General features: G+C 44.0%; 1 protein-coding gene across 1 annotated transcript; it reads right to left on the bottom strand.

Moving 5' to 3' along the window:
- Nucleotides 1–5,655: 5,655 nt before the first annotated feature.
- CHMP1B (charged multivesicular body protein 1B) lies at nucleotides 5,656–14,225 on the bottom strand. The gene is made up of 8 exons (XM_014888111.2): nucleotides 14,109–14,225; nucleotides 11,944–12,041; nucleotides 11,091–11,237; nucleotides 10,240–10,308; nucleotides 9,978–10,085; nucleotides 9,588–9,631; nucleotides 9,216–9,288; nucleotides 5,656–8,644 (listed from the first exon to the last, which is right to left on the bottom strand). The coding sequence occupies exons 1-8, from the start codon at nucleotides 14,122–14,124 to the stop codon at nucleotides 8,600–8,602; spliced, it is 600 nt and encodes a 199-aa protein (XP_014743597.1). The 5' UTR covers nucleotides 14,125–14,225; the 3' UTR covers nucleotides 5,656–8,599.
- Nucleotides 14,226–27,666: the final 13,441 nt, after the last annotated feature.

Genomic DNA, 27,666 nt, shown 5'->3' with positions numbered 1-27,666 from the left:
AAAATAAATGCTCTCCATGCACTGACTCTGAAATCAATGCACAAAGTCAATGGCTTATGAAGGCAAGGAAAGAAAAGCTCTGCTGTGCCTTTCCTGGATTTCAGAACACTCTATAAAGTGGTACCCAATGCACCAGCCTGGGAAGGAGGATAACCCCACAGAAAAGAAGGATTTAAGTTGCTGTGTCCCAGTGCAGCAACTCCAGGGGCCTTTGGAGAGGTTTCAGTTTGAACATTATTGAAATTAACACTTTTTTTCATTTTGGTAAAAAAAAAAAAAAATTAAAAATTAAAAAAATTCATATGCAGCTTAGTCCAGACTGAGTCTCTGCTTAAGTTGATATTCCAATAAATCAGGTTTGGCCTACATTTCCTCCAGAGGAAGGTTTAGCTGCTGATCCAGCAAACCAGGGCAATCTCTCTGTTTGCTGCTCTTCCTCCTCACCTCCAAATCCAAATGCCCCAATGGAGACTTCTCTGCCTTCTCCAGTTTGTGCAAAGGCAGGAGCCCCTCACATGTCTGTGTATGTGCTCCTTCTTCCTCAGATACGGTGTGTGTCATCTTTTCTCTCCTCTGATATTGTGTGTGTGCTCCTTGTCCCTCAGATACCGCATGTGTGACCTTTTCTCTCCTTTGATAATGTGTAGATATATGCTCCTTGTCCCTCACACATGGTGTGTGTGCTCCTCCCTCAGACATGGTGGATGCTCTCCCTTCTCCCTCAGACATGGTGTGTGTGTGATCCTTGTCCCTCAGACATGGAGGATGCTCTCCTTTCTCCCTCAGACATGGAGGATGCTCTCCTTTCTCCCTCAGACATGGAGGATGCTCTCCTTTCTCCCTCAGACATGGAGGATGCTCTCCTTTCTCCCTCAGACATGGTGGATGTTCTCCTTTCTCCCTCAGGCATGGAGGATGCTCTCCTTTCTCCCTCAGACATGGAGGATGCTCTCCTTTCTCCCTCAGACATGGAGGATGCTCTCCTTTCTCCCTCACATGTGTGTGCTCCCTTTTCCAGCTGTCCCTCATTACATGCTCCGCCTGAGCCCCACGCAGGGTCGGGTTGCGCCGAGGCAAAGGTCAGAGGAACCTCCAGCCTGCATTTTGCCATCGCTTGATTATTCAGATAACAAACAACCTAAAGACTGACGGGGCTTCTCTATGCCCACAGACAGGCCCTGAGCACTGGAGCAAACGAAAAAGGCCATTTCTAATTCCTCCTGGCTTCTCGCTATCCCGAATCTCCCCAAAATAATTAAGCGAGCAGATGGTGTTTGTGGAGCTGGTGCTTGGCCACAGACTCCGTGCTCTGCCACGTCCTGCTTTTAATATACTGCCCAGCATTAATCAAGCAGTTTAGAAGCATCCTGTATCAGTTGTGCAAAACAGGGCTTAAATGATTTACAGTCGGATTCTGTTAGGCTCCTGTTTTTCTTTCATGTGGGGAGCAGGGGTCAGTGGCGGCAGGAGATCCGTGCTTTCACTTGGCCAACATTTGCTGCTGTCATTCCGAGCCTGCTTCAGTCCCTGCCGAGCCACGGATGTGTTCATGCTCCCAGCTCTGGATGCTAATTGATTTTAGGGAGCCCATTCATCAGTTAAATTTAGTAGATCACCCACCAGGTTTGCTGTTCACTGTCAAAGGTAATTCAATTAAAACTCCACAAGTGTGACTAACCAGTGGATGGTAAATATGTTCACCAGCTGTGTTTGCTGGGCCTTCTCCACCCTATTGTGTCTGTGCCTGGTGGAGGATGTGCCCCAGCCCTATGCCTTGGCTGATTAATGTATACAACAAATCTGCAGCACTGCCAAAAAATTACGTGCAAATGCCACTTTGGGATGTGAATGTTTGAACAGAAGAGCTTCGGAGAAGAGAAATCTTCAGGTGTGTTAAAGGAAGCAATGCTACAGTGGTTGAAATAACTCAGGTCTTGGGGCTTTCAGAATAACCCTCCAAGGAATCCAATTTGGATTTCAAAATCCACTGAGAGTTTGGTTTCTCCTCATTCACTCCCACTTTGCCCTCAGCCATCAGTCAGAGTTGATATGAAACCATCTAATACAGTTTTATCCATCGCCAAAGCCGTGTATAAATCAGGGAGATGTCGCAGGAGCTCATGGAAAGATGTTTCTATTAAACCCTGAGGTGGGGGAACCTTGCTGGACCCTCCTGCCTGACCAAGTGTGCTTTGAGTCTCCTGCCTGCTGCCATCGGGCACTCAGATGTGGTTTGGTAGTAATTAAGCGCATCATTAACGATCCCATTGCACACCACGGGACAAAATGGTGTGTCTGCTTAATAGATTAAAGGAAAACATTCTCTGAAAAGCACAGGTAAACAAGACACTCATCCCTCAACCTTTCACCCTGGAAGACCAAGGTTCACATCCCACTGGAGCAAAAATAAATAGGGACTGGACTCCCCTGGCTCACTGCTGGGGGGTTTATAGTCATGGTGAGACTATTTTGGAGCACGACAGAAGTTGGTGGGGATGGGAGAGGATGAATTGGATGTGGGTTTGGAAGGGGCTGGGAGCAGAGAAATTCCTTAAATCCCTGCCCATCCAGAAAGCAGCAAGGATTTACTTACAGTCAATACAGCACTTAGAGCGGCTGCCTAAAATTCTTCTTAAAAAATTAATTAGGCAGCAACGAGGAGTTTCCAGGAGTTTCCATTGCACAGATCCCATTCCTGCAGCCCCTTCTGCAAGAGCAGAAGCCCACACAACACTGAGATTTCCTGATTTCCCTGTGGCTGTAGGGAATAAATGAGCTGGAGCGACTCCGCAAACCACCGGCCTTCCTGCACATCTCTGCAGTGCAGGGGGAGGAAAACCTGTGTGGTAAAGAGTATCCTGAGAAAACAGCCAGATTTCCCAAACATCCCATAAACCTTAATGAAGAGCTTGGGAATATCTGGTTTATTTATCACTCCAACCACAGGCTAAAAAAAAAAAACGCTGCAAAACTTCAGCAGAAGCATTAAATTTGGAAGAGAAGCTGGGATATTCCATATTTGCTGCTTTAAACTAACCACACACCAGACAACTCGGGGTTTGGTGAGTATTAATCTTTGTATTTCTAAGAAATTTGGATGAAAAAACAGTGCTATTGTTAAATGTAATAATTACCACTAATAAATTATTACTTCTAGTCTCTTTACACATAAAACTACTCTGCAAAAAATGTTGTAATTTTACATTTTACATGGAAATATGAAGATTTTAAGCAGTGGTCAAATACTTACAGAGAGGTAACTGGATAAGGAATGGCTTTGATATACAGCTGCTGCCAGGAATTATCTTTTTGTTGGTGCTGTTGAATCTCTCCCTTCTTCTGGCATTAATAAATAAAGGCACCTGCTCTACAAATCAGCAGAAATCTGGAAAATCATTATCACTCCAACACGGAAACGATGCCCATCACGACAGAACAAATGGGGAATGGAGCCTACACGGGACTTTAAAAAAGGCTCTATTTGTCAAATTACCAGAGGAAAAGTTGATCTTACTGTTATGGACTTTATCCACTTCCAGGTCACATCAATTAGTCACAGCAGGCTCGTGGAGACTGGAACTAATTTACAACACTCTGAACAGACCCACCAGCTTCTCCAATGGATTTCCAGGCAAATATTGGGACTTCAGATGGAACCTGGAACTGAAAAACCACCAGCAACAGAAATCCTGCTTACTGGTTCCAGTAATGACCCATTTTGCAGCACGAGAAACAAAGTCCTGATTGTGATAAGAATAAAAGGAAATATCTCCTGTAGAGACTCCAGGGTTATGTTTATCTAATCTTTGAAAAAAGAAAGGAGTCGCAAAAGATTTAATAAAAAATACTGAGCGTCTTTAAAGGAAGTTTTCAAATGTTTTCCTATCCCTGACAGCTCGTTTTGACAGAAATTGATTGTGATAAAGAATTGTGAAGCAGATAGCAGGGAAATGAAATTAAGCAGATTATTATCTTGTCAGATACACACATTATGTCACGTTCATTACTTTTGCAAAAAGATTGTTTCACTCAGGTTTAATAAATTTAGAATATCCTAAGCAATACACACTGGCATGCCTATAAAACATATTTGTTTATAGACATTTAGATTTAATTTAGATTATTTTGATATTTTTATTATTTACTTATCTTTTGTTTTATTATGCTATATAATTAGCACATTCATATCATTCTCTAGATTATTTGGATTATTAAATATGCATATTTAGTAATATGCAATATGAAATATTTTGTTATTTGAAATTCCCCTTATTTAGATAGGGGCTGAGAGGAGCTTCTGTGCTCAGTCTGGGTCTGGCAACAGTGACTAGCACCAGTGGAAGAGCCTGGAAATCTTTCCCAAGACCTGGATCCTGCAGCCCCTTTGATTCTCCCTTTTGAACCACGTCGTGCAGCTGATCCAGGCCGATTTCCTTAATAAAGAGCAGCAAAGGGAAGCAGGAGCCTGGGAGAGTCTCTGAGTGCATCTTGTCCCGGTGAAAGCAGCTCCAGTGGCACGTGAAATTAGTTACAGATTGTTCACATCGAGCCTTTCCCTCCCAGAATGGTAATGAGGGGAGCTGCTTCCGAAACAAGCAAGGCCACTGACCCTACTCGGGCTTCCTCTGGAAAAAAAACCTGTTTGAAACAAGAAAGTTGGGAGCCAAGGGCTGTTGTGAGCTCAAAGCAGCCTGAGCAAGAGGTGAAGGCAGAATTGCAGAGAGAACCATAAATTAAAGTCAATCTTTCATCAAACCAAAGCTCATCAAAGCTTTGATAAAAAAAATAAAATTTACCACAAAAATCCACTTCCATCAGTGCATGCTGAGTGTTTCCTTATGTATAAAACAGAAGAATTATCACAGATCAAAAAGCAGAACGACGACAGCTAAAAACCTCCAAGAGTTAACTAAAAATGAAATTTAAACCCAAGTTTTAAGCACAGGACTACTCACTATCACACTCCTAACAGATCTCAGAAACCTGAATTACCCCCAAAGGCAGCAAGGGACCGTTTTGAAGAGTATTTAGTGCAGACTGACCCCATTCAGCTGCTGGCCCTGTGGATGTGCTGCCGAGCTGGATTTGGGATCAAAGCCCCGGCACAGGCGAGTCCTGCAGTGAGTGGACACTGCCCAAACAAAGGTTCCAGGGGAGAGACTGCCCTGAACCAACCAGATTTCCTTTAACTACTCCAACCAGGCATTTGATCCATGAAAGCAAAGCCTGAGGTGCCCTCTGCTGGCTCTTGAACGACTGAAGAGAAATGTTAGAATTGAAGATTTCTAAGTCTGGGAAAGCCAAAACCAATCCCAAACTCAAACCCACAGCACCTCCTTGCCAATTTTCCAGTGGTCCCTTGTTCTGTGTGTAAGGACAGGAAAACCTCAGATGTTTAAGCACAGGGCTCTCTCCATATCAGACTAAACATTTTTTTAAACCCCATAAAATTAGAGTTTATGTTGTTATACTTAATATTAATACTCCCCAATTGCCCCACATCTCTCTCAGTACTACCCACTTTATTTTCTTGTTTTCTCCCCATAAAGATTGAATTTTCTGGATGTCTTCCCAAAGGAGACACCCCATCTGCTTGTCCATCCATGTACAGAGATCTGTAGCAGCCACACAACCTGGACACACATCCAGAACAAGTTGTCTGTACAATTTTATTTATCACCTGCAGTTACATTTACAAACTGTCCCATACAAGTAAAGCAGTTTTCAAAGTGAACTCAACCAGAGCTACAAAAATTATTCTCTTCTCTTTGTACACAGCTTCAGAATTTATGTCTATAAACAACTGCTGATTATGTTTAACAAAAATTCACTATTTTTTGGCTCTGAGGATCCCCACAAAGGCAACTTGATAAGTTTTATCCCATTTCAATCGTGATATTAAAGTTCTTGTTCTTGTTTTGCTTCCCTCTCCTTTCATCTGAAGCTCTGCATGGCTTTGTTTTGGAATTCTAATGAAGACAAAGCTACCACAAACCAGCAGTTTTAGTAACTGAGAATGAAAATGCTGAGCAAAACCATCCAGCAACATTTCAAGCAATGTTTCACTTTAGATGTGCCTGCCCATCAGCAGAAATATTGAAATTTTAGCTGGCAATAAGGTTCCAGAAAAGCACAAACAAGTGATTAAACATGAAATCAACTTTACAAACAGTCAACTTACAGAGACAAAACAAGGTCGGAGTGAGGAGCCAGAGCTGCTCAGGGAAGAGAAATGTTTTGAGGAGCCTGAAGGGAGGAAGGATGAAACTCAAATATTGCCTTAAGAGTAACTTTCAGCTTTAAGCATTTCCAAATGTCATGAGAAAAATGTATATATTTAAAATATAACTTCAACCTTCCTGGATGCAGCTCCCAGCCATGAGTGAAAGCATTTCCCCAGGAGAGGGCAGGAGTTCTGTACACAGGAGCTGCCAGCCCCAAACCCTGGCACGGCTGAAATACAAAGCAACTCCTGGAGTGAAGTCAACAGGGCAAAAATTCCCTGTCTCAAACACCTTCTTCATAAGGCTCGTTTTATCACAGTCTCCCAGACATAATTTTAATTATGTCAGTCAAACCTTTGTATTTTTTAATTCCTTTCAAGAGACAACACTGGAAATCTATGCTGGTCCTGGAGTTCACCAGCCTGGGATAAAATCAAAACTCCACAACAATCAATAAAATAATGAAGGTTATTTAACCTTCTGTTGCAGCAATCTTAGTCCCAGTCTATTTTTAAATCCCTCCAAGGCTCACAGCAAGGCAACAGACTGGGAAAATCAACCATGTGGGAGCTCAGAATTACTGTCTGACCCTCAACTAATTCCAGAATGGCCCAAACCAGTCTAACAGCAGCATCATTTTTAACATTAAAAGAAGCCAGACACAGTAGCTGGAGCTGTCTGCTATCAGACACTGAATCCTCAGTATTCCATGGACAGCTCCAAGTAAACTCTGGTGTGGAGTGATTCCACAGCAGGAAGCTTCCAGCACTCTCATGATATGAAGTAACTGAATATTAAAAAGCTGAAGGAAGTCCAGCAAGGCAAAGGCACACACACAGTCACCCCAGCTGGTAACTGGGTTGCATAGATACACCATGACCTTGGTTACAAAGTTCAGAAGCAGCCAGGGAAGAAAATGCAGGAAAAAGTCCCTACCCAGGATGTTTTCTTATTCATTTAAAGGGAACATAGCCAGACTACAGCTGTCAGTACGTGGTTTTAAACACCTTCCAACTTCTCCTGTTTACAGGAGAACAATCAAGGTGTTTACATTTATTTTTAACCCCACTTTCTTTCTAACAAGTGAAAAAATTGCATTTTAAACTCATTGTTTTAGTTCAGATGCCAGTGTGAGAGAGAATCCCACAACACTTCAGGTTGTTTTGTCTATCTTATTTTCTTTATTTTTACAGTAACCTTGATTACTTCAGTACACAACATCCTGCTCAACCCTCGTGAGTTGGGTAACACATTCAAAATAATGCCTGAAACTGCTCTGAAATGTTTCATTGTTTTGACACATTTTCACTGAAAAAGTCCTGCTTGAATAAAACAGTGAGGTTTGTTTTTTTTTTCCTTAAACCATTTCCTAACACTACAAAACCCACACGGCCCTGAGCACCAGGCAATTAAGAACCAATTCCAAGCCTGGTGCTCCACACCTTCCCTCACTCCTACAAAGACAAAACATAAAAATGAGCCCAAAAAAATCAGGAAGAGAATTTGAACGTCACCATTTATCACGACACATCACAAATGGTCTCAGCTACAAATTTCTACAACCATTTCTTACTTTACAACTGCAACAAGAGTTTGAAGCTACTGAGAGCAGCCATACTCTCTTACTATGCAGAAATATAAAAGGATTGCTAAAATTAGCTCCTCCATACAACCAGGACATTACAAACAATGGGATTTTATCTGCAGAAAGCAACAGACCTGGCAAAGAGTCCAAAAATATATTTTATTCCTCCTGTGCTAAAGTGATGCCACCACACAAGTCCCCAGTTATATGAAATCAGCTTTTGGTAACTCATTTCTGAACTGAGCTGCTAATTACAGCCTATTTATCCTAACTTTTAAAGACTAAAAAACTCGAAGTCCACTTAATTGTATCAACAAGTGCATTTTCCAGGAGGTCCACGCTGTCCATCCCTGCATGTTCCAGGAGTGTGGCTCTGTAGGAAAACGATCCAAAACAACCATCTGAGCTGATACATCAGTCCTCCAACCATAAACAGTCCTCATAATTAAAAAAAAAAAATCACTTCATAATTTAAAATATATCTCACTGACACTCTGCTTGGAACTAGAATGTACCACCATTAGTAGCTGACTTAGAACATCAACTTGAATTTATGAAAAAAGCTTGCAAAAAATAGATTGACTTCCAAATGTACAGAAAAGGACATTAGAGCTGGTATTTTTGGGTCACTTAATGTATTTCAGAAAGAGTAGCAAGCTGGGAGTGAAGAACCCTATATTACAAATATTCAAACACCTAAGCTGGACTGTTTTACACCTCGAGTGCAGTGCAGGGTTAGTTCCAGACAGGGAATTTGGAAGCAGGTCCAAAGAACTGCAGCTCTGCTCACTTAGACTTGATCACGTAGGCGGGCCAGTCTCTGTGACAGCTCATCCTGCACAGTTGGAAAACAAAAAAGGAAAACCAAGCATCAGCAACAGGAAAAGCAACTTTTGCCATCTCACGTCCAGCTGATGAGAAATTCTCTCATGGCTTAACAAGATTTGCTTAAGACCTCAAGCATGGCTGTGAGGGAGGAGTTTCAGAACACAAAATTAAGGAGAGAAAATTTTTTAAAGAATGTGGAATATTTGATAGGACAAGGGGGCTGAAATCCTTCCCTGTGAGGCTCTGGCACAGGTTCCTAGAGAAGCTGTGGCTGCCCCTGGATCTCTGGGAATGTCCAAGGCCAGGTTGGACAGGGCTTGGAGCACTCTGGTATAGTGGAAGGTGTCCCTGCCCATGGCAGGGGTGGCACTGCATGAGTTTTAAGGATCCTTCTCTTTAACATTCAACAAATGTATTGTTAAGATTACTTTGATAGCAAGACTTTTAACCACACAGTTTCCTTGGGACAGCTGAAATAGAATTTAGCAATTTAGCATTTTGTTTTGACTGACTGAAACATTAATTCTCACATCCCATTTCTCCAGGAAAAACTGACCTCACTGAAATCCAACATTTACCTGTTCTGCTGAGGCCACGCTTGTAGCAACAGAACCTGTCTGTCCTTGAGGTAGTTCCATGTTCAGATCAAGGCTAACAGGAGAAAACAGAGCAAACATCAAGTCAGGCACAGGTGGATCAAGGGGGAAGCACAATAACTGACAGCAGAGGAATGAGACAGCACCCCCCAAACACTCCACAGTTACACAAGCTGGTGAGTAATTCTGACTCACTACCAGGACAAGTCAGGTATATCCAGAGGAAAAAGGAAAATTGTGCTTTTTCTCTGCTTCCATGAAACAGACTCATAAAACAAGAGTACTTGACCTTAGATATAATCAGAAAAGTGTGTGGGAATCAAGATTTAATCAAGAAACAGAATTTTCACATACCCTGCTTCATCTGCCATTTCCTGCAGGAGCATGTCCACTTGGTTCTAAAGGAAAACAAAACAGATTGTTGCGCCTGAAGTTTCTGACAACCTCTTGCTAGATTTTTCAGAGAACAGGAATTATTTTAACAAAACTGATTTAAAGGTAAATGCCTGTGGTAAATTAGTTTTGTGCTTAACCACTAGAAGATATTAATTCAAAAATAAGGAGCAGAGATGCTCAGCAGTTAAAATGACATTAATTGAACTCTGGCTTGTAAATAATGCTTCTACAGAATCCAACTTATCTGTAAAAACCCTAAACATACACCTGAGTGTTTCAAGTGCTGTTAATGTAGTTTAGACACATAATTTAAGATCACCTTGCTAAAATATATTTTATTATTCTTACTTGAGGTGTTGTTAATGTCGTAGTGTTGCTCATTGTGTCTTCCATCTGTTGTGTCTGAACATCCAGTGTCTCAAACTGATGCTCAAACTTGTCCATTAGTGCAGATATCTATGGAAAATATGAATCAAATCACTTATCTTCAGACAACAGAAAAAACACATCTCAGCTGGAAAACTCTTGGTTGAATTTCCCTTTTTAAAACTTGTGCCTGTTGTCCTTTCTGCTTTTGATGTAAACTCTAAGAAAATTGAGTTCTAGTTACCTTTTCTAAGTTCATGCTCTTCAAGGTGGCATCCATAGATTTCACCACCCCTGCCATCGACTTCGTTACCTGAAACAAGGGGAAGGAAATTATTACAAGGAAAAAATGAGCAATTTAGGAACAATTCTTCTCTGTGAGGGTGGGAAGGCCCTGGCACAGGTTCCCAGAGAAGCTGTGGCTGCCCCTGGATCCCTGGAAGTGTCCAAGGACAGGCTGCATGGAGCTTGAAGCAACCTGGGGTAGTGGAAGGTGTCCCTGTCCATAGGAGGGGGTGGCACTGGATGGGCTTTAAGGTCCCTTCCAACCCCAATTATTCTGGGATTCTGTTATTTCTTACCTAGCTCTCTTATCTCTGTCCACAGAGCTTTGACAATATCAAATACGAGGGAACATCCTATTGCCATCTGAAATGTCATATTTTAAATTGCTCCTACTATTCCCAGCTCTAGAAATTAACCCAACCACTTGAAATACATATTCTGAGGCAAAATTCACTAAAAATGAGCTTTATATGGCATTCATTTGTGTAGACTTGAGAGCTGTCACTATTAAGGGACACATTTGGTCCACAGGTCACTTTCAAGGTGAAGAGCAGTAATCAGTTTACCTTAAACAACTATCTGAGCTAAAAAGATCTCTGGAATCACAACTCCAACCTCACGACTTTACTTACAACGGGAGAATAACTTTGTGAAATAATCCAAAGAGCAGCTGCCAGAGGAACCCGATTTACACTTGGCTACCTCTAAAACCAAAAGCGGAAGTTCCCAGCTCATTCCAGCCGGGATGAAGCCACTCCAGAGAAGATGAGAGGTCTCCTCCTGGCCCCTGCAGGGTGGGGAGGGCCTCACCTTGCCCATGGTGACGGCAGTCTGCACTCTGGCTGCCACGGCGTCCACGCGGGCGCTCATGCGCAGGAAGTTGATGGCCTGGTTCTTCTGGCGGATGGCGTTCTCCGCGTGGATCCGCGCCACTTCCATGTTCCCCTTCTGAATGGCCTTGGAAAAGAGGGACACACAGAAGGAAAAGTTTTTACCCTTTCCTGCTCGTCTACATAGGATTTCTGTGTAGTCTGTTTTGGCTTTGAAAAAAAAGCATTAATGACTCGCTGTATCTTTTTCTGTCAAAAAAGAAAACAAATCCCTTCCTCCTCCCACAGCAGATCCCAAATATTTCCAAGATGAGAATTACTAACTTCTTTCCAAGGAATGCACTTCAAACGGGAAGTTTTACAGAGCTACAGAAATGTAATTTCTGTTTCTGAAAACATTTTCAGTGTCAAGACACAAACACAGGCACAGGTGGTACAGCTGTATCTCATGGGCAAAAATACATCACATCAACTCAGTCTCTCTCTGCTCTACTTCAAGACTCAAAAGCTGTTTTGAAGCTCCTCTCCACAAGCCCTTTTAACACAAGCTGATAAACATGAAGTGGTTTTAACTCTGAGAACAACAGTCTCTACCAAAGCACATACAAGACAATCCTCTAGGGAAGAAAATGCCACGAGCCGTCCATGAGGATGCACAAGGATTTATCCTCATGTTTATTAATAAACACAGGAATATTTATAGTCACATATTTTCAATCACAAGCATTGACCACATGATTATTAGCATGCACACCAGGGAAATGACAAAACACCAGATGTCTTCCTGCTCTCACAGGCAAGCTACAGATCTAAAAAGCTTGGTTCAGACTTACCTTCTTAATTTTAGCCTTCTCAGCCTTTTCTTCTTTGTCGCATTTTTTGGAGTTCCTGTTGAGCTCCTTTGCAGCAAACTTCAAATTAAACAGGTGTTCTGCAGTGCAAGTTAAGGGACCAAACCTATTTCAGAGTGATAAATCCAACCACCAAACAGCCCCCAAGAGGAACTGAGAATGGTTCTCTGCTGGCTACTTTCACTCTCACACCCAAAGCCTGCGACTGATGTGGTTTCCTGACGTGACTGGAAACCTCCCCATCCAAAAAAAGCCCAAAGCCACTGAGGAACACAACAAATAAACAGTGTAACAGCAAACTGGCTCAGCTGGCCACAGCCAGCTACAACCCAAGAGGATCTTGGATTTAAATTGCTCATGCAGCTCCTTCCTAGGCCTGGGTCATGTGAGTGATCCCAGACTCCCTGACAGCTCTGTCATCTGATTTCTGGGCAGAGAGCACTTCAGTTAGGAAGAGAAACTTTAAAAACAAAAGTTCAATTGCTTAAACTGAAAGCTCCAAGAAAATAAGACAAGCCTTCAGAGTGATTTGGAATGATTGCACTAAACTGTTACTGAATATGTGCTGTAAAAATAACAATCAAAAACATTCTCTTAAAGTACTATTGATGAAAGCTTCCAAATAATATCAGTCTTTCTCAAACAATATGCAAGCAAAATGCTTTGTAGGTTTCTTTCCAGCCACCTGTGATATCCCAAGAGGAAGATGCAGCAGGTACTAAGATGATTAACAATTAAGTGGAAGCACAAAACTAAACATTACAAGTACTTGAGGTTTCTTCAATATTTCAAGCACATAAATTATTCCAGAGCTGTTTTCTGTTTTAAAGTCCAGCCATTCCTCTTATTCTGACAGCAACCTGGAGACATTAGGAATGTTTTTGTTATCCTATAAATATCACAGGCAGGCTACAAACAGGTGACTTTACACTACTAATGTAGGTATCAGTAACAGAGCAGTTTATTTGGAAATAACTTCCTCAGTTACTCAGCTAGGGAATTTACCTGACATTAAACCAGAGGAGCACATTCCTGCTCCTCCCTTCAAGTCTTTCTCAACATGCCACAGCCCAAGTGGAACACAACTTCCAGCTCTGTTTGTGACTCACAGTCAGCTGCCCCAGCAACCCTGTCAGTCCCTACCAGGACAACCAGCAACGCCAGCACTGCCTGCACATTCCAACCACACTGAGACCTCTGCAATCTCTAAGAGCTTTCTGCCCCTGTGTGTTAAGGTTGTTTTATACAGCAAGAAAGTTTCAGTCAGCCCACACATGGCTGTGTGTGTAAATTCTTTCCAAGAGCAGGAAACACAGCTGATGTGCTGGCTGTTTAGGGAACAGCCTCGCTGACATCACTCCAGTCTATACAAAGGTATACTGCCCCTGCTGCACAATTTGCACTATTTTTAGTAGAAATTGTGATTTCTGCCTCAGGAACTGGGCTGTCCCTCCACCCACTACAGCCCTGCCTCCTCCTCCTCCTCCTCACTCCCAGCCCAGCCGCCTGATCACACCTCGGGAAGAGACACCGAACTTCCCATTCACTTCCTTGCTCTTCAAGGCAGTGAAACCACAGAATCTCGGAATAACTGAGGTTACAAGGGACTTGTGGAGATCACCCAGTCCAGCCCCTCCACCCTGGCAGGGTCACCTGGAGCAGGTGACCCAGGAACGTGTCCAGGTGGGTTTGGGATTTCCCCAGAGAGGGAGACTCCATAACCCCCATGGCAGCTGTTCCAGGGCTCTGCCCCCTCCACGGAAAGTTCCTCCTCGCGTTGAGGGGGAACTCCTTAATTTTTAGTTTATGGCCACTGCTTCTCATCCTGGCGCAGGGCACCACTGAGCAGAGCTGGCACCATCCTCCGACACCCCCTGAAGACATTAGTATAGAACATGAGATCCCTTCTCGGTTTTCTCGTCTTTAGAAGAGAATTCCGAGGTTGAGAGATCTCAGCCCCTGCTAGTGTCACACCCAGGTCCTCCCCCTGCTCCTGCCCCCGCCACCACCTCCATGAGGGGGGATTCGCCTCCTCAGGGGCTCCTCCCGGCGGGGAGGCCTCGCTCGCCACCGCCACCTCCCCCGGCCCGGCCCGGCCCGGTGCCGGCGGCTCCCGGGGTCCCGCCCGCTCTCCCACCCGAGGATACTCTCCATGTTGGACATGCTGGCGGCCCCGGGGGGAGCGGCGCGGCTCCGGACCGGGCTGGGGCAGCGCTGGGCCCGGGGCGGCGGCGGCGGCTCCGGCGGCTCCGGGTTCCGGCCCCGTGATGAGCCGGGGCGGGGCCGCGCCTGCGGCTTTGGGCTGGGAGGGACCGGGAACCTTAGCCCGGCCCTTCCCTGCTGTGGGCTGGAGCACATCCATAGATTGGGTCACGGCCAGCCTGACTTTGGACGCTTCCAGGGATGGGAGAGCCGCAGATTCTCTGCGAAATCTGTTCCAGGGCCTCACCACCCTCACAGGAAGAATTTCCTCCTCGTGTGCAATCTAAGTCGCAGAATGTCCTGAGCTGGAAGGGACACACAGGACCGTCAGTCCGGCTCCTGGCCCTGCACAGACACCCCAACAATCCCACCCTGGGCATCCCTGGCAGTGCTGTCCAAACCCTCCTGGAGCTCTCCATTCCCTGGGATCCTGTTCAGTGCCAAAACACCTTCTGGGGGAAGAACCTTTTCCTAAAACCCAGCCTGACCCTGTCAGGGTCCTGTCCCTGTCACCGCAGAGATCAGCGCCTGCCCCTCTGCTTTCCCTCACCAGGGATTTGTAACTGCGCTGTTTCCCCTCAGTCTCCTCCATCTGAACACACCAAGTGCCCTCAGCTGCTCCTCAAGGCACTTCACCATCTTCATGTCCCCTCCTTTGGACATTTCTCCTCTCCTTCAATTTGAATCCATCCCCCATTTGTGCTGTCTCTCCAGGCCCTTGTAAATAAATAGTGCCTCTTCATCTTTCTCATCAGCTCCTTGAGGTACTGGAAGGCCACAATTAAGTCACCCCAAAGCTTCTCCACAGTGGACACCCCCAGCTCTCCCAGCTTTTCTCCAGAGCAGAGCTGTCCCATCCCCTCTAATCATTTGTGGTCTCCTCTGGGCTGGCTCCAGCAGCTCCACATCCTTCTGGGTCCCAGGGCTGGAGGCAGCTCTGCAGGGCAGAATCCCCCATTCCTGCTGCCCACACTGGGGATGAGCCCAGGACTTGGGGGGGTTGAGCCATGTCCAGCCTCTCCCCCACCAGGATCTATATGTAACAATATTTTCTGCTGAAGTATCTCAGACAAAACCTGCCAAAGGAGTGATGCATCTGAGCTGGCAGTTCTTCCCAGGTGAAATGCCTATAGGAGTTGTGGATATGGTTAAAAAGCAGATGTGCTCGTGGCAAATGAACTGCAAAGAGTGTGGAAGAAAGCACTTGAGCAAAGCCACTAACTAATTATTCTTGCTGGTTTCTCAGGAGTCTGAATTTATAAAGATTGCTGGGTCCTGGCCGTGAAAGCTTTGAAACCGAACTGGTGACACCACAGCAGTGTGTCAGACTCCATGTGTGTAATAGGAGAGGTCTGCAGGAAGGACCTTTTTATCCAGGAGAAGGGAAAAGATGAGGTTTTTCTGGATCTGATAATTCTCAGTATCACCAGTTCATAGAAGTGTTATTATCTGTGGTTTTAAGCCAGATCCTGGGAGGGCTGTGGGAGAGATTTAACATATTTAATAGTTTTCTGTTTAAAAGAATCTGTTCCTGCTTGGACAACCATCCTGTGTTCAGCCTCCTGGAAGCTTGCACAATAATTCTCCTGAGTAATAGTTCTTTAAATGAATAAGGTTTTCCAGGGTCAGTAGCAGACACTAGATCATTGAATATCCACCTTTTTTTTCTCTCTAATATTCCTGGAACTCTCTCATTAGGATACAATTTGGAGGTGGCGATGATATTAGATAGGAAGTATTAAAGTGATCATCTGCTCTGAAAAAAATGATTCATTTCAGTGCTGTCAAAGAGAAGTGAACCTGACCTAATTACCCACAACAATGTTAGAGAACAAAGCAGCAAAACCTGCTCAGAAAGAGGAGCATGTGATGTTCTACCTCAATTAAACCTGGAGAAGCATCAGTCAGTGTCACACAGGTGATACAGGAGGGAACACACTGGGCTGCAGCTTCCTCAGAGCAGCTCAGGACATTAGCTCACAAATTCCAACTGAAATCTCTCTTTCCTTTTGACTGCTGAGGAAAGATCCTGGTGATATACCTGAAAAAAGCAACCTGAGTTAAAAAAGAAATACATTTTCTTGGTTTGGGGTTTTTTCCTGACAATCATCACTGAATTTTCATTTTTAAAAATACCCCAAATTTGGAAGAAACACATGACCAAGCAATTATCTTCAGCAACCTGAATTAAATATGTTACCTACTGTGGGTGCAGATGTAGACACACCAAGATGTTGGCACAGATTGCAATGAAACCTATGTAATTTAATAATTTCGAAATATTTTCATTACAGTAACATTCTGGAGGTGTAGGAGGGTCCCTCCTGAGCTGTGCTTTGGGCACAGAGTGAGGCTTTGCTCACTGGAGCTCAGTGCCCAGACTCTCCAGCCTCTCTCACCCAGGAGAAAAAGAATAACTTTGACATTGGAATCCCTGTTCTTTGACATCTGAGTCATCAATGGTTAGGAGGGAATAAAGCTGTTGATTAATCTCTGAACTCTTGGTAGAGACCTTCTGCATCTAAAATGAGAAGCAGTTTGCTGTATCCCAGGTTTTGAAAAGTGAAAGTGCAGTTGGAGGCTTTTTCCAGCCAATAAAATTGTAAATAGATTGGTTTACCTTCAAACAATCATGGGTGTCCAGTACTACTCATTAGACTGAAATCACCTGGCACAGACACGATTTCTGAACAGTTCCCTCCTGCATTTTTCATTTCGATTCTTGATAAATCCATTTTAGAGCCTCAGCCATTTTGCACTCAAGTACCAACTCTCAACTCTCAAATCTCTTCCAAAAGCAGCAATTTCAAGTCTACCTCCCACCTCCTCCCCTCTTACACATCCTCCATCTCATCTTGGATGCAGCAAATATTTATTTTTCCTTAAATTTTATTGAGTTGTGAATGATATGTTTCTCCCTCTGTAGCACTTTGGAGAAATAAAACTGACAAACTGAGCTGCACAAGAAGATGAGCTAGGAAAGAAGTGAACTGGAAATACGAAAAAAATCAGAATTATTAAATAAAAGTGCTGAAAACTCAGCAGAATTCAATTTCCAGGCATGATGGAGGTGTATGGATTTGCCAGTTTAATGAGTGCACTTACAGGTGGTGATGTTGTTTAGAGCAGGAAGGAGGTGATGAGGTGGAAAACATTCATTACATAAAATTTTCCCTCTCTGGCTGTGGTGTTTCAGCTCAGTCTTTCTCTTTCTTTTATTCTGCCTCCATCATGTTCTTTTCCATCTCTTTTTTCCCTTTTCTGTGTGTTTTCACATGCAGGAATTGACCAATCCAGGACTGGTTAAATATAATGAGCTTCTCAGTGCAGTGTGTTACAAAAATTTGGCATTTTCTCGATGCCTTTCAGCCAAGCCCACAGGAATACCCTTCATGTTTTGCAAGAGGGAACAAAGGTACATTTTATTTTCATGGCATCTGAGATCCCATATTGCATAAATCTCCCAAACAGTGGCTCTTACTATAAAATGTCATTTTTAAAATGCATCCAGACCTAAATATGACTTTACCATTAGGTATAAAGAAACAAACACTCAGCTTGATTTTTATTCTTGTCATGATCAAATCCTTTAATTTTGACGTAGCAGTGATGATTTTACTCTGCTCAGTGAGATTCTCACCATATGTAATGGTTACAGGCCCGAGCCAAATGAGCTCATGAGCGCTGGCTTGTGAACTGTGACACCAAGAGCGATGAGGATCAATTTTAATCACAATAATTGATCTGTTCCCTTAGTCATTCCCAGTGTCAGTCACGCATGAGGTGCAAGAGGCAGCAAATGTTAAATAGGAATTCAGGGGGTAGAACGTCAGAACAAGCAAATCCAGGTGTGATAGAGCACTGCTGAGAACTCTGACCCTGCGAGAACACCTGTCATTAAAATGCAGGTTTTTTAGTGGATGCAAATAAAAGCAACAGAAGGATTGGACTCACATTGTATTAAAGTCTACATACAGCAAAAAGAAATTAAGGTGATAAAGACTTTGGGGGATTGTTGGATCCCAGAAATCTGGAGTCTTTGAGCTTTCTGTGCTTCCAGGCACAGACCCCCTGGAAAACACTGCTTTGGACCTGAAACCTTGGAAAAGGCTTGTAAATATGAATAATGAGTTAGAAATCACAAATGTGTAGTGGGTTAGATGTGTGTATTTCCGCTGGGTGATGGGTTTTAAATTTGAGGGTTTTATAGTATAGGGGTGGATATGGGACAAGAGGGAGAATTTTGGGTGGTGTCTTTTTCTTTGTTCATCTTCTTCTTCCATCTTCTTCACAGAACTCAGGTAGTAGCCTTTGGTTGGTCAGTTCAAATGTCACTCTAAGGGTCGTGGAAATCAATTATTGAGTTAAAAGCATAAATAATGTAGGTGTTAAACTTCTGTTGGTTTGTTTAGCTTTAAAAGGCCTTGAAACAGGCTCAGCTGTAGCCATTTTTCCTACTTCTAGCAAGGAGCTAGAAGTGCTGCCATACTTTCTGTAATTTCTGATAAGATATAATAAACATCAAACACAAGAATCGCCTCAGTCACGTTTCTATCAATCCTGGCTCTGAGAGAAAACAAACAAGACAGATGACAAACCACCAATAAGTGGTGCAAAACCCAGCATACACCCCCACAGGGGATGTGGGATCTTGGCTGTATCTCTGAGCAGTTGGCCATGGGAGGAGGGATGATGTTATCCCTTGGGATGAGCCAGGCAGCTTGGCCTCCTCCCCTTGGATGGAGCAGCTCTGGCACCGGGATGTGCATGCCTTGCCCACCAGCTACTTTGCTTTTCTACTTGCAGCAGATTCACCACAGCAGGAGGACTCTGCAGCTCAGAATTACTGAGGTCCAAAATGCTGGTGACTCACCAGATTTCCACTGCAGGTGGTTGGCAACCGTGTGAGTCCAGTTCAAAGAGGGAACAACAAATCGGTCCTGGCTCTGCATGGAGGGATCATGGAAAATGCAGCTCTGCCCACTGCCTGGACCTGGATAAACAGGGATGTTGTGGCTGTAGGGTGCCAGGTACCTCCAGGTGTAAAATGCCTGTTGATCCTGGCAATATTTTGTACCACACATTGCATGGTTACATCCTAAAATGAGCATTTCCATAACTCAGTAAAATCACTACAAGTAGAAGGCGACAACAGGAGACACTGAGGTTGCCACTGATGGTGATTTAATCATAGAACCATAAAATTCTGCAGTGGTTTGGATAAGATTGGAAGGAACCTTAAACCCCATCCAATTCCACCCCCTGCCATGGGCAGGGACACCTTCCACTAGCCCAGGTGGCTCCAAGTCCTGCCCAGCCTGGCCTTGGGCACTTCCAAGGATGGGACAGCCACAGCTTCTCTGAGCAACTGAATGTTGTTTTGTTCAGCACTGAACTGCTGGTTGCTCTTTCACTGAGACACTCCTGTAATAGTTCCACCTAAAAGACACCATTGAAAGTGAACAAAACTGAATTTCTGTTCCACAGAAAATTCACCAAAATTTGTTCTCCTTTAGAGTGCACACCAGAAATGATACAATTTTCAAGGAAAGCAGTGTCAAACACTTAATGTTTTAGAAAAAAATCTCATTTTATGATTTTCTTTTAAAATTTTACTTGGTTATCTTTTTTGAAAAACCACCCTCCTCTTAGTCATATTTCATGTTCTTTAAACATCATTGCCTTTAAAACCTTCTGGCTGTCCTTTGAAATGCTGCCATCTCCTTCAAATTTTGATGGCAAGCAAACTTCTTCCACCATGGGCATTATTTATCTGAAGTAGCAGAGGGATTTCTCCTGACTCTTTGTGGAACAATGAAGACAAATAGGACTGTAAAGCCCTGAAATGTTTAGGAATTCAGAGCAAACCTGCCAGGATCTGAAAGGCAGCAGCCAGAGGGCATGAAAGAATCATTTCAATAAAACCATTTAATTCTCCAATGACAGCATTAATGAGCTGATTCTCCACCTCTGAGGCCCCTCAGATTGTGTCATTTTCAGAAAAATTGGTGTAAACCTAAATTAGGTCTTTTTGAAAGCCAGTAGGGCAGGGAAAACCAAAGGACTCTACATCACTGGGCTCATTTATTTTCACTAGTAAGATTTTTCCCTGTTCTATTACCATGAATTTCCTGAATAAGTTTCATTTCCAGCTTATCTCTGCCAGGAGCACTGGCACAACCTTCTACTGAGCCATACTGGTTGTGTTCTGCAATGGTTTGTGGATGTTCAATTTAGAAGAGGGACGTGGGGTTTCACTCAAAATAGATTGAGGAAAACAAACTGCTGGTTCTGAAAAAGATTTGAAAGTTTATTTTTTTCTCTTGAAATGCTTTCTATCTGTTCTTAAATAAATTAATATTTAGCCTTTGAAAATATTCTGTCAACCACTGATCAAATGAGAAGCCTGGGACAGATTTAAGCAGAAAATTAAACTTAGTTAATGTGACAGGGAAGTGATTTTTCTTCTGGAAAAAGACTAGTGGAGAGAAGCAGTTAAAAGAACCAGCATGAAGATAAAAAAATCAAAATGATTTATTTTTTTTAAATTAACCTCCTTTCAATAAGAAATCAATACAGCGGCCAGGAATGGCTCTGCCACTGCTTGGGGTTGTACAGCTGTGGTTAAACTCAGCCCAGCCTTGGAGGAAGACAAGGACCTCCAAAGGCTCAGAGACTACAAAGGTTTTTATGGGGGATAGCAAATTTTTTTCAAATTAAAACAATATTTTCATGTCCTTGCTTTACTTTTTGTTGCATTTTATTTGGGGGCATTTAAAAGATAATCCTCCAGAGTACTTTTAAGGTTTTTTTCCCTTTTTTTTCCCCAGCTGGAATCATGTGACAGGGAACCTCTAGGAGCTACGTGACTGCTCTGTGCTCCAGGGATTTAGGTTTCTGCTGCCAGGGCTGTCTGCGCTGTGCTGAGTATTTCAAACATATTTTCTCAATGATGATCAAAACAAATCCTTCCTCTCAGTGCAGTATTTATCAGAGTGGTTGATTCTCTGAAGGCATCACTCTGCCTCTGTCATTCTTTGGGATTGCTGCAATATTGCACAGCTCAGTAAATAAAAATACCAGGCTCCACTACAGCTCTTTTTCTCTTTTTTTTTTCACACAAATCCCATGAAACAGTTCCTTGTAGCACATGAATCCCACTGCAGAGCCTGGCTGCTTCCCCCTTAACGATCCCATCCCGTCTGGTCTGAGCCTTTCCCACTTTGCAAATGTGCAAACTCCTCCTGTTGTGCTGCCCGGTGACTCAGCGCTGCTGCCGTCACGCTGAGCTCAGTCCCAGCTGCAGGTCTGGCCCTGGGGCTCGGCACGGAACAGTCACTGGGACACCAGTGCCACCAGTGCCACCGGCAGCCTCTGGCCCCGCTGGGACACCAGTGCCACCAGTGCCACCGGCAGCCTCTGGCCCCGCTGGGACACGGGCTGGTCCAGTTATACCAGTGCCACCAGCAGCCTCTGTCCCCGCTGGACACCAGTGCCACCAGTGCCACCAGTGCCACCAGTGCCACCAGTGTCACCAGCAGCCTCTGTCCCCGCTGGCGCACGGGTCTGCTCCAGCCTCTGTCCTGCTGGACGGGAAGGGCCATCCCGGCTCTTTGTCCTGCGGATCGATGGGAATTGGATCTGAGCCAGCCAGGAGGGACATCCCTGTGCTGGGGGACACAAGGCAAGGGAGGGGATGGTCCCACTCTGCTCTGCACTGGGGTGGCCTCACCTCCAGTCCTGGGGGAAGTTTTGGGCACCAACAATAAAAACATTAAACTATTAGAGAGCATCCAAAGGAGGCAAAGGATGGTGGAGGGTCTTGAGGAGTGGCTGAGGTCCCTTGGTCTGTACAGCTGGACAAAAGGAGACTGAGGGGAGACTCATCACAGCTACAACTTCCTCACGATGGGGAGAGGGGGATAATGGGAATTTACAGGCAGTTAAGGCTGTTACAGCACCAATGAGTGCAACAAACGTACAGGAAGGTGTGCGGACAGGTGTGTCCCCACTGGGGACATTGCTGCTTCCAGTGGGAGCCGACGTGCCTGGTCCAGGCAGTGGCACAGTCCTGGCTGTGGGAATAGCCCCAAAGGAGGGGCATGGTCCTGCTGTGCTCCTCTCAATGGCTTGGGATGGCTGGAAAAGACCTGGAGCAGGAGATCACAGAATCACAGGATCATTAAGGTAGAAAAAGACATCCAAGGTCACCGAGTCCAGCCTGTGATCAATCCCAGCCTGGAGCACCGAGTGCCACCTCCAGTCATTCCTTGAGCACCTCTGGGCACGGGGACTCTGCCACCTCCCTGGACAGCCCCACTCCAATGCCTGACAAAACACCTATGGAATTTTTATGGATTTGTGTCCTCACCTGGGTCTGAGGCTGAGCAGCAGCAATTTCATGACGTACTCGGAGCACTGATGCAGGAAGGCATTTCAGCAGTTTCTCTGCTCATCTACAGTATTTCATTCTCATCCCTCAGGTGCTCCAGAGTGCCCTACACAACACAATCAAATTATTGGAGCTCTACTAGGAGAGAAGATTGGATTAGCAGCTAAACAAACCAGATCAGGTTATAGATTTCTGTGCAGTTTTATTTTCTTCCTACCACCACAGGGATATGTGCAAACAGGCACATATACAAAGCCACCAGCATTTGCCACCCAGGGATATCTTATTGTAATGGCCACACATTTCTGAAGTGTAAACATTTTTTATTTGGGATCTGATAAGGGAGCCAGAGGTGAAGGGCACACACAGAGCTTGTCTTTCCTTCTGACTGGACAGACAGGAAACAGCATTTTCTGAGCTTCCCAGCTGCCCATTGATGACGAATTCCTGCTTGTTCCCATTTAGCCCAGCTTCAGCTGGCCTGAATATATTCTATTTAAAAGTGCCCTGGGATTAGTTCAGATTGCTCCAGACTTCAGCATGCTGACGTTGGAGGAGATAAACAGAAGTAATTTGCTGATTCACCATTACAATTTTCATAAAATATGAGTCAGGGTTTTCTTCTTTCATGTAACACGGAAATTAGGTTACCATGCTTTGCTGAGCACTGTGCTGCACTCTGTGTGTTCCCAGTAGCATCTCATGTTCCTGCAGTGTATTTTTGGAAGAATAACCAGATTTATGAGGCCACATCTTCTCCTGTTTCCCTTGGCTTTCCAACAAACTGGCACTCACCACTCTGTGCCTTGAGTTAAAGGCCTTTTCTTCACTCTATTAGAGAGTCACGACCCTGAGTGGATTTTTCAGCCTCTCACCTGCTGTGCTGTTAAACCTCTGTTTAAATTCGGCATTTCCATGAGCTTCTCCAAACCTGGACATCTGGAGCAAGACTTACTGTGTGCCCATGGCAGAGGGGTTAGAGTGAGAAGATCTGCAAGGTTCCTCCCAACCCAAACTATTCTGGGCTTCATGTCCCAGGATCCACCTCAGATTCCAGAGCAGGAAGATACCTCTTTCCTCAGATTCCTTCTTCATCTTGGAGCAGGGTTTTCCTGGCAGCCCTTGCATGTGCATTCCCCCTTGGATGTATCTTCCATGTTCCTGCTGCTGCCTGGCTGAACCTTCCCCTCTTCATGACTCTGGTGGTGCCTTACTGGTTTAACACAGAGTAAAATTGAAGTGGTGACTGGAGAAAATGACATCAGCATTTAAATAGATTTCCTGAGGAAATTTTTAATGGTCATTTTTATAGCTTATTTTGTGCTTTTAAAGTTTTTTTTTCTCCCTGATCAAAGGTCAAGGAATTATTTCATACAGACCAGTACAGGAAAAGAGCTAATTCTGACTAATCTCAGGGGGTTGATTGTTTTGATTCATTTTCATTCTGAGCATTGATGGCCTTCAGGGAGTTTCTTTGGATGAATCAAAATATTCTCCACTTCTGGGTTTAGGCAATACAAAAACTTAACAAGTTGCTTCACATTTAAGAGTAAAACTCCGTAAAAGGTAGCAGGAGCTATAAAATCCCTGATCTCAATGGACTTCTTGGACTTTCTTAAGAGAAATTTGCACGTCAAGGAGCTCTCAGTACGTCCACTCAGTGGCTACTAAAGTGAATATAAGTTCCTTCCAAATTGTAGCTGAGTCCTCAATGCAAGGTGCTTGGGGATGAGAGGAAGGAGTTCACAGTGCTCTGAGAGTCCTGTGTGCAATCTGGCTTCACTCTGGCAAAGCTGGAAAGGAAAACTTCTCATGGTTCTGTTCTGTATATGTGTGTGTGTGTGCATAAGTGAATGTCCAGTTCACCTGGGAAATGCACTTTTACCCACCCCATGCTGGTTCAGCAGCATCTGCCTAAAGTTAAGGCCACAGGGAATGTTTTTACTGGGGTGATTTCCTTTGAGACAGAATATGTATCATTCATGACATGAAATTCTGGAGTTTTAGAAGGAAAACACAGCCCTGTGATGGAATTTTCCAAAGGTAAAGATGGTTTCCTTCCACCTTGCTGAACTGCAGAGCGCCGAGCTAAATGCACAGGGTATCTCAGATCTAAATACACATGAGAACTGGGGGAGTGCAGAGCAGGCTCTGACCTTTACAGTTCCAATCTTCAGCGTTTTACAACTGCCTTTATTGCTCTCACAGTTTGAACTTGTTCTGCACAGCCAAATCCCTGTGAAATTTGATAAAATCTCCAGGTAGGGCTGGACCCCATCGTTGCTGTGGAGAATTTAGGTGCTGTTATTCCAGCAAAACATGACCTTGCATTAGGTTATCCATGGCATAGTATGGACCTTGAGCTCTGCATTCATAAAACCTCACAAAGGGCACAGTTCCAAGCTCTATGAAAAACTGGCTGTGCTTCTACAATTTTATTCAGCAAGAAATCAGTGCTGTGCGTCACTGGTCAAAAGATGACTAAGCTCTGGTTATAAATGATAGAAACTGTGAGGATTTATAGCTTGATTATCCCTTTTTACTCCTTTGGAGTAATACCTTACTTCTTCACCAAGGAATTAGAGATAAGCAAATCTTTAAATGAGGTGTTTGCTCAAGAGCTTTGCTGGTGAGAAATGTATTTATGGATATATTAAGTGCTTTTTGGAATTAGGGCCAAAGCAGGAGGAGGCAGCAAGAGTCCAGGTTTAGGGAGTGTTTCTAGTACATGAGCACAGGAGACCTGGCCTCGGGGGTGGCCTTTAAATTCCTCATTTCCAAACCAAACCAAAGGAGCTGGGTGAAATCCCAGCTTTACTGAGCTCAGGACCAGGAGTCCCAGCAACCTCAGTGGCCCCGGGATGTCATCAGGGAGGTGTCCTTGTCCTTCCCCCAGTCTCCTGCCACTTTTCCCCTTGGAGAATGTGGTGCTGCCAGCCCTGTGGTGGCATTCCTGACCTCCCTGCCTGTGGCCAGTCCCAGCAGCCTGGTGACATCACCATGGCACATTTTTTACATCTACCTCCCTGAAAATGTGCAAAGAGGTAAAGGCACAATTCCAAGAGAATCCAGCTCTCCTTGCCTGACATTAAATTGGGTTCATCACCCATTGAACACGAGCTTTTCTCAGTGTACTGAACACTATTGCCTTGCCCAGCTGTGCTGTGGTGCTGCAACTTCCTAATGATAAAAAGTGGGAAAAAAAAGATATGTATCTTTTCCTAAGTGCAGGAGGACCATTAGCTAATTAATTTTCCCAATTAATCACTCACTAGCTACATACAATGGCTGGGCAAGCCATGGGCTTCATCCTGGCACAGGCTGAGTGTGCAGCTCCCATCCTGTTCCTCTCTCCAGCAATGCTGCCTGTCCAGGGCCTCTGGCTCCCTCCAGCTTGGCTCTGGTGGCCCAGGACCAGGCAACTGGAAAAAAGACTTTTTGGGGCTGAGATTTGGTTTGTGTTTGGAATTTATGCATTTTCAAATGTTTCCTCTCTTCTTTTCCCTAATTTGTGAACTAGGAATATAAATTAATATAATAATAATAATAAGCAAAGAAAATAAATAATCAACTAGTATGATAATACAAAGTAATTTAAATATAAATGCTTTTCAGATCTGGGAATATAAAATGTTATAAACTAACTTTAGGACATAAAATGAAGTTGTCTCAGGAGTGGGATTCTTTAATTGTGAAGTGCTTTGTAATCACTGCAATTGCTCCATCATAAAACTATTCCCAAGAGGAAAGATGTTTTTAAGGGTCCTAAAAAATAACAGCTGGTCTGGGGATTTTTATGTTCAACAAGGGTCATATTTCCTTGCTGTGGATTCTTTTAGGAGAAAAGGTTAAAATCGTGCTTTGGTGTAATACCCAAGAGGCAGCCTAGAAGTACCTAGGTGCTGGAAGGTCAAGTACAGACTCAGCTATTTAAGGTGATTTTATATTTCCCTATAATAAAATGCAGTTTAAAATACTTTCATGACCTTTTTTTTTTACTCATTGTTATGAGTCACTGTAGTACTAAATCTGCACTTTTTCAAAACTAATCATGGCTTACCCATTTGGCATATTTTCTCAGAACAGTTAAGTAAATTGTCTCTCATTTTAGGTCTGTGTCTAAGCAAACTTAAACATTTTACAGCAGCAAAGGTATTCAGTGTCACAGTGCAATGGAAATTACCAAAAAATGTCACAAATACCATAAGCTTAACCCATGCTGGGTTTTATCCCATCCATCCAGTGAAGTAATTGATCAAAAATAATAAATTTTAGAAGTTCAAATTGGAAAACCAAGTTTTAAAATTGAGTATTTAGAGCCAGAAGTGAGTCTGTGACATCATGCCTTGTACAGAGAGGAGCATATGGAATGGTTACAGTGGGACCATCTCTGAGCAGAGCCATGCTGGAGGAAATCCTGGTTCCAGAGCTGAGGATCACAAAGCAGCCAAGCACTTTTCTATTCCAGGAAAGGCAGAGCTGCAGGTGAGGCAGAATTTGGGGGACTGAGTGGCCAAACTGCAGGTGCTGGTGCAAACATCACTGATTTCCCTTCAGTCATTTGAATCTTTCTATTTGCTCTTCTGAAATGGCAGTTTCCTTAGATTTCCTTGGCAATTGCATCCTGTGTGCTTGCCTTGCCCAGAGAAGCTGTGGCTGCCCCATCCCTGGCAGTGTCCCAGGCCAGGGTGGACAGAGCTTGGAGCAACCTGGGCTAGTGGAAGGTGTCCCTGCCTGTGACAGCGGGTAGGACAATGCCCTTTAAGGTCCTTTCCAACCCAAGCCATTTCAAGATTTTATGAAATAATGAAGCCCAACCCACAGACTATTTGTGCAGGAAGGATCTCAAAACCAAACAAGTTTAGTTCTGACTTTTCTTGGGTTTAGTGACTTGAGAACTGGATCACCAGGATAATAATGTTTGCCACCAAGTCAGTGGGACCTTCTTTCCACGGGCTGTCACAGGACCTCATGCTGCACCAGGGGAGGGTCAGGTTGGATATTAGGAAAAATTTCTTCATGGGTGGAGTTCTTAAAGCATTGCAATGCCCAGAGTAGTGGTAGAATCACAGAGCCATGGAATATGCTAAGTTGGAAGGGACCCATCAAGA

This window comes from Sturnus vulgaris, chromosome 14 (genome assembly GCF_052056855.1).
Source record: "Sturnus vulgaris isolate bStuVul1 chromosome 14, bStuVul1.hap1, whole genome shotgun sequence".
Classification (NCBI taxonomy): domain Eukaryota; kingdom Metazoa; phylum Chordata; class Aves; order Passeriformes; family Sturnidae; genus Sturnus; species Sturnus vulgaris.
Note: the sequence above shows the minus strand (reverse complement) of the source record. Positions and strands in the feature narration are given on the sequence as shown.

Excerpts from the sequence above, each read along its gene's own strand:
- CHMP1B (XM_014888111.2), bottom strand. Across the intron at positions 10,086-10,239 it reads AGAGCATGAACTTAGAAAAG|ATATCTGCACTAATGGACAA; the intron begins GTAACTAGAACT and ends TATTTTCCATAG. Across the intron at positions 8,645-9,215 it reads GCGTGGCCTCAGCAGAACAG|GATGAGCTGTCACAGAGACT; the intron begins GTAAATGTTGGA and ends CCAACTGTGCAG.